The sequence below is a fragment of the Epinephelus lanceolatus genome, chromosome 14 (assembly GCF_041903045.1).
Source record: "Epinephelus lanceolatus isolate andai-2023 chromosome 14, ASM4190304v1, whole genome shotgun sequence".
Taxonomy (NCBI): Eukaryota; Metazoa; Chordata; class Actinopteri; order Perciformes; family Serranidae; genus Epinephelus; species Epinephelus lanceolatus.
This window is the reverse complement of record NC_135747.1, coordinates 1,307,501-1,314,890: the sequence shown is the minus strand read 5'-3', so window position 1 is coordinate 1,314,890 and position 7,390 is coordinate 1,307,501. Positions and strand designations below refer to the sequence as shown.

At 41.8% G+C, this 7,390-nt stretch overlaps 1 protein-coding gene across 1 annotated transcript in view; it reads left to right on the top strand.

The window, feature by feature from the left end:
- The first annotated feature begins 1,404 nt into the window (after positions 1-1,404).
- Positions 1,405-7,390, top strand: part of pknox1.1 (pbx/knotted 1 homeobox 1.1) — a 15,348-nt gene continuing 9,362 nt past the window's right edge. The window contains exons 1-3 of the mRNA XM_078174266.1: positions 1,405-1,847; positions 3,204-3,334; positions 3,947-4,118. Of these exons, the coding sequence (XP_078030392.1) occupies positions 1,797-1,847; positions 3,204-3,334; positions 3,947-4,118 (354 nt within the window). The 5' untranslated portion in view covers positions 1,405-1,796. The remainder of the gene's footprint in view (positions 1,848-3,203; positions 3,335-3,946; positions 4,119-7,390) is intronic.

The following is a 7,390-nucleotide window of genomic DNA, read 5'->3' as shown; positions in this document are numbered from 1 at the left end:
GTTGTGTAAATGGGGGCACTGAATAGAAAACAAAAAAATCAGGAGGGCACAGAGGGACAGGCAGCCAGACGTCATATCTCCGCCCATCTCATAAATATTCATAAGTCGAGCGCCCCTGCGTGCCCTTACGCGATGACGCAACGCGACAACTGCGGGTCCCGATTGCTGCAGCCGCTTGTCAGTGTGACGAAGATTGGCACTCAGGTAAGCTGTCACTCAAAATCCCTCTTTTTCCGTTCCCTATCAATCAAACAATCTGGGCCGCACGCAAAAATGCCCCGGGGCGAGGAGCGCGGACCTAGTCAGGGCAGCGGAGAGTGTTTTTGGAAGGGAAGGAGAAACGGCAGAGCTCTGGGAAGACTAAAAAAATCTGTATACAGGGGAGGGGGGGTAAAAAATATGTCGGCGTTTTGGGGGCAGAGGAGGATTGTGGAAAAGCAAAGGGCGAGAGCTAGAAACGAGGCCCGACAGTTGTAACGTTAGCGCTGAAGGGAGGGGAGGGAGAGGGCAGCTGTCCCCGTTTGATTGATTGATGTAGGAAGGATTTGAGGATCAACTGGGCTAGCCTGGTGTGCAGCCAATGCTTCTTGATATCATTGCAGCCGAATTAATGTATACAGCTGACAAGAAATGCATATTCATTTAAAATGTTAATTCAAAAATGCCAAAGCTCTCGAAGCTGTTTTGTAATAAGGGCAAACGACTCGCTTTGTATCAATCCGCAGCGGGGTATTTTCTTGTACCTGGCTAGCTAAGTTAGCTTGTTTTTTTGGCAGCAATAGCCCTTGCTAAATATGGCGCATCACATTTGGCCTCACCGTATCAGCATGAGAAACACTTTCAAGTTAACAGTTAGCTACCTTACTAACGTTAGCTGTAACTCGACCGGACGTTTGCTCTTTTGGGTTAACCTTAGAGTCCGCGAGCTAACGCCAATGTGGCGTCAACGTTACAGGCTAGCTAAACATTGTGGAAAAACAAGGCTTAATCGGCGCCGAGCTGCTTTGTCTGCAAAACACACTATAACGTTATTGTAGTTAACGTTAGAGGATATCTGGCTAATGTTTGCCCAAAGGCTTTCTTAAAGTTTTCTCTCCCCCATTGCCACCACAAACGGTGGGCAGCTAACACAAGGCTAAAAGCTAAGTTAATCGTGGTGGGTGTGTTAAAGCAGTTGCAGGGTAATGATAAGCTCACTATTATTTTAACAACGCAGCTTGGCGTCGGTGTATAAATCGCCTTTTGTTTTCTGAGAGTGTTTTAAACATAAACTTTCACGAATGTCTACGAGATATGTCGAAATAAATTGGTAAATGCAGACCCTCCATACAACGTTTGCGTACTCTTACTTTTCCTGACGGTGACTCTTCATCCCCTTGTTTTGCCCAGACGTGTGTGTAACATTGTATCAGCACCAAACATTCCAAATTCGACTTTTACATCATATTTTTATGGATCATTACTTCTGCTTTTGTCCTTCAAACGCTTAACTTGTCATTTTGTGTTATATCTGAGGAAACATTTGATCATAAGTGTTGGTGTATAAGGCTTAACCAACATCAGTTATTTGTAAATACGATTGTTCATTCTCCCTTAATCAAATGGGCCCAGTTTACAAAGCTAATGACAATCTTTAATTCTGATATCATGACGATTACATGATACAAAACTTGTGTGCCTACACTTCAGGCATCTCTTCCAGGTAGTCTAACTGAGACTATGTGTATTGTGTAGGTTGGCCGCCTGTCCGTGCTATTTATAATGCCCCAGTGTTTGCAGCATCTGCAGTGAACGTGATGGCAGCCCAGTCGGTTTCCATAGACAAGTATCCAAAGGGAGAGCAGCAGGTGGGTGAGAGGAAATTTGCTTTGGACCTCAAGGCCAACACAACTTGCTCCAACTGGCTGAACTGCACGTTTTTGCTTGTTTGCCAAAGTTAGTCACAACAGTGAACACGTATAGCCTTTATAATAACAACATCGACATGTGTCAGGCTACAACTGTCAGTATTCTGCGTTCTTTGTCCATGGATCCTCCAGTTATTTTTAGGGTGAAATGTCAGCCTGGATTGTCAAACAAAGGGAAACAATTTACGCATGTAACACTAGAACATAGGCGATGTTAATGCTATTACATCAGTTTTGGTAATCTGTTGGCAGTGTGTCTGTCTGTCTGTGGCAGGCCACCACAAATAAATCACTGTAGGAGAGACACTGATGCAGTATAAAGCTCTTTTTCTGGCCAGTATTTCTGTGTCTGAGCTATGTAAATTGCTTACAAAACATCAATTTGGGGGTGTCGAGAGCTGAGAATGATCTATGACTAATGAGACATTTTCCACCCCAAGCAAGTGATTATTTTTAGCTACTTTGCACTCAATCTCATTCATTGTTGGTCCCAGTCACATGGTTGGGGATGGGATATATACTACTGGAAGGGTGGGCAGGCACGGTGTGAAAATGTGTTAGACTTGGCTTCCAGTCAATGAACTGGAGCGTTGTTTAGGCTACAGTAACATTTTAATGTGTAATTTTATTTACATTAAGTGACGTGTGTGTACATGCAGGTTGTGAATTATATTCTCAGTTGCAATAAGATCACCAGATAAGTAGTGTTGATTCTTTGCATTTGGAACCTAACACTGTGAGGATGTAGTCTAGCGAAAGTGTGCTTCTGAAGCAATGCCAAGGGACCTGAGGGCTTGAAAGAATACAGACACGTATGTTATTGCATCTGTCTACAGTAGATGCGTAAATGCTATTTTCAGGTCAAAAGTATTAGAGTGCAGCAAGAATAAACTGTCTCAATCAGGTGAGTGTAATCAAGGAGTGCTGGCGATTGGCAGTGGCCTGAACAGACTAACAACTTATGACACAATCAGTAGTTTTTTCTGCCTTGTGTTTTATCACAGTTAAGAAGTCTTGCCATACTCATTTAAAAGAATAAATTCAGTCTTGTATGAAAATGCATAGTTATGAAAGTGGTTTTCATACCATGTACTCATGACTTTCCAAAGGGTTTATATTGAAGCAAGGCTCTGTGTTAAGCTTTGCCCTCCGGCTGCTCTTGATCTTCTTATGATGTCTTTGTCTCTCATTCTCTGCCTTTCACCTCACCTCTTCTGTCAGCTTATGTCTCTGTGTTTTTGTCACTGTGTTGCTTTCTTTTTTATCACTTATCTGTTTTTCTCATTTTTTCTGCAGATGCAAGGTGTGGTAAAGGTAGACATCGAGTCTGAGCACAAGTTTATTGAGGGGACACTGGCAGAGGCATCTAGCCCAGCACCCACAGAGCCACAGACACCCATGGACGCGGACAAGGCCTCCATATATCGGTAGAGCTAATTCTGCATGTGTTTGATAATGAGAGAGGACAACAACACCCTTCAATTCTGAAATATTTGTCCTCCTCTGTCCTTTCTGGACTTCCTTTCTTTCAGATTGGCTAGAAACTATCCTATCACTAGGAAGCGAAGTCCTCCCATTTGTTCATGTGACTTTAATATTGATCTCTGGTTTTTAAAATGTGAAACGCTGTGTATTTTTGTTTTCTGGTGCTTTTTTTGTTGTTGTTGGGTTTTTTTTTACACTACCCATTAACAGTCTAAACAAGGCCTACAAACAAGTCACATAGTCTCACAAAATGTGAGTATTATTGAGTAATAGTAATCTATCAGGGCATTGCATTTAAGACTGGAGAGTCATATTGCTGTTGTCTTTGATCATAATAGATATACATTAGATAAAAAAAACTATGATCAGGTATATAGCAGGTTACCTTCACTTCACTTTTACATGCTTGGGTATATGTCAGAACCCTTAATGCTTCTTTATTTTTATTTTTTTTCCTTTTTGCAAACCACGTTCTATTACTGGGCAGAAAGAATAATATGATCTTTGAAATTAGTGTACAGTTTAGCAACTTTTTCTGTCCACACTTCTCATAGGCATCCCCTGTTCCCTCTCTTGGCCCTGCTGTTTGAGAAGTGTGAACAGTCCACACTGAGCTCTGATTGCATCACCTCGGCGAGCTTTGATGTGGACATTGAGAACTTTGTCCGCAATCAGGAGAAGGAGGGCAAACCTTTTTTCAGCGAGGACCCTGAACTTGACAATTTGGTGAGATACCTCTGCTTGTCAGGGGTAGTAATTCTCAGATTTATGGTTGTTGCTTTTCTGTTGTTTGTTTTTTATTCCTTCAAGCATTTTGGTATAGGATGATTTTTTCTACTGTTACACACTGCTCTGGCCCATAATTCACCTAAATATTTCAACTATTTCAGTAGTGAACTACACTCTTGATTTTTTTCTTCAACTTTACACAGGTTTAAGTCAATGCTGTAAGACTTTTGTTATGCACATTTAAGACAAACTTTTTTCTCAAATTTTGGTTGCAGATTAATGTTAGTGAGTTTAACTGAGTTTAACGTTAGTGATCTTTAACTGGCGTATTTCAGCCTCAACCAATAGCAAAGAAGTTTGTGTTCAGGAGACATTGATTGTTGATATATATATATATATATATATATATATATATATATATATATATATATATATATATATATATACACAGTTAAGGTCAAAATTATTAGCCCCCCTTATGAAATCAAATAAAACCCTTATCCTTCCAATGGCATGGGCCATAACTTTAAGTGTTTATAGTTTGTGTGTGTCTGTAAGAACAAAGACAACATCTGCATAAGGTCAAATGAACATTTTTATTGGTTTGCTGAACTGAAACAAGAAAAAAGCAAAAAATGCAATGGTCAAAATTATTAGCCCCCATGTGATTTTGTGCTTTCAAAACAAATTAACTGGGTTTGAAACCACACCCGAGCAGTCAATTGGGTTTGAAAACACACCTGAGCAATCAATTAGCACTGAACCTTATTTAAGTGACTTCAAGAAGCAGAGTTAGTATCACTTGACCACTTGAATGAAAGGGGTACTCCAGGGTTGCTCTATAATCTTCGTAAGAAGCAATATCATCATGCCAAAAAGCAAAGAAATCAGTCTGGACCTCAGACAGAAGATAGTGGATCTTCATCTTCAGGGGGAAGGATATACTGCCATTTCCAAGCGTTTCATGGTTTCTAGAACAGCTGTGCGTTGCATCATTGCAAAGCACAAAGAAACAGAGTCTGTTAAAAATAAACCTGGCCGTGGTAGAAAACGCAAGATTTCCAAAACTTTGCAGCGAAAAATAATCAGAGATGTCAACAAGAATCCCCAGACCTCTGCAAAGATGATTGTTGCTGAACTGGCTTCCTCTGGACTTGATGTTTCACGCAAGACTGTTGTAAGGGTTCTTCATCGTGGTGGACTTCATGGTCATCGTGCAAGAAAAACCCCATTGCTCTCACAGCGGCACATTAAACCCGACTGAATTTTGCCAGAGACAATCTGAAACATAAGGGTGAGTTTTGGAAGTCTGTCCTTTGGTCTGATGAAACCAAACTTGAGCTGTTTGGGCATATGGATGCTGCTTTTGTTTGGCGAAGGAAGGGCGAGGCCTTCAACCCTAAAAATACTGTCCCCACAGTGAAGCACGGTGGTGGCAACATAATGCTGTGGGGCTGTTTTGCTACTTCAGGGACAGGAAACCTTGTTCGTGTGCATGGGACCATGAAAAAAGAGGATTATGTGGGTATTTTGAAGGCTAACATCAAGACATCTGCAGCCAGTCTAGGGTTAGGTCATCGCTGGGTCTTCCAACAAGACAATGACCCGAAGCATACATCAAAGTTAGTCAAAAACTTTTTGAAAGACACCAAAATCAAGGTTCTGGAGTGGCCCTCTCAGAGCCCTGATCTCAATCCTATCGAGAATCTGTGGAGGGAGCTCAAGGTTCGGGTCCATGCTTGGAGACCAAGCAATTTGCATGATCTTGAAAAATTTGCCAAGGAAGAATGGGCTAAAATCCCTCAGGAGACATGTGCCAACTTAGTTAGAAACTACCAGAAGAGGTTGTTGTCAGTTTTGGATCAGAAAGGCTACACTATTGACTATTAGTTTTCAGAGGGCTAATAATTTTGACCATTGCATTTTTTGCTTTTTTCTTGTTTCAGTTCAGTAAACCAATAAAAATGTTCATTTGACCTTATGCAGATGTTGTCTTTGTTCTTGCGGACACACACAAACTATAAACACTTAAGGTTATGGCCCATGTCATTGGAAGGATAAGGGTTTTATTTGATTTCATAAGGGGGGCTAATAATTTTGACCTTAACTGTATATACAGTACAGGCCAAAAGTTTGGACACACCTTCTCATTCAATGCGTTTTCTTTATTTTCATGACTATTTACATTGTAGATTCTCACTGAAGGCATCAAAACTATGAATGAACACATGTGGAGTTATGTACTTAACAAAAAAAGGTGAAATAACTGAAAACATGTTTTATATTCTAGTTTCTTCAAAATAGCCACCCTTTGCTCTGATTACTGCTTTGCACACTCTTGGCATTCTCTCCATGAGCTTCAAGAGGTAGTCACCTGAAATGGTTTTCCAACAGTCTTGAAGGAGTTCCCAGAGGTGTTTAGCACTTGTTGGCCCCTTTGCCTTCACTCTGCGGTCCAGCTCACCCCAAACCATCTCGATTGGGTTCAGGTCCGGTGACTGTGGAGGCCAGGTCATCTGCCGCAGCACTCCATCACTCTCCTTCTTGGTCAAATAGCCCTTACACAGCCTGGAGGTGTGTTTGGGGTCATTGTCCTGTTGAAAAATAAATGATCGTCCAACTAAACGCAAACCGGATGGGATGGCATGTCGCTGCAGGATGCTGTGGTAGCCATGCTGGTTCAGTGTGCCTTCAATTTTTAATAAATCCCCAACAGTGTCACCAGCAAAACACCCCCACACCATCACACCTCCTCCTCCATGCTTCACAGTGGGAACCAGGCATGTGGAAACCATCCGTTCACCTTTTCTGCGTCTCACAAAGACACGGCGGTTGGAACCAAAGATCTCAAATTTGGACTCATCAGACCAAAGCACAGATTTCCACTGGTCTAATGTCCATTCCTTGTGTTTCTTGGCCCAAACAAATCTCTTCTGCTTGTTGCCTCTCCTTAGCAGTGGTTTCCTAGCAGCTATTTGACCATGAAGGCCTGATTGGCGCAGTCTCCTCTTAACAGTTGTTCTAGAGATGGGTCTGCTGCTAGAACTCTGTGTGGCATTCATCTGGTCTCTGATCTGAGCTGCTGTTAACTTGCCATTTCTGAGGCTGGTGACTCGGATGAACTTATCCTCAGAAGCAGAGGTGACTCTTGGTCTTCCTTTCCTGGGTCGGTCCTCATGTGTGCCAGTTTCGTTGTAGCGCTTGATGGTTTTTGCGACTCCACTTGGGGACACATTTAAAGTTTTTGCAATTTTCCGGACTGACTGACC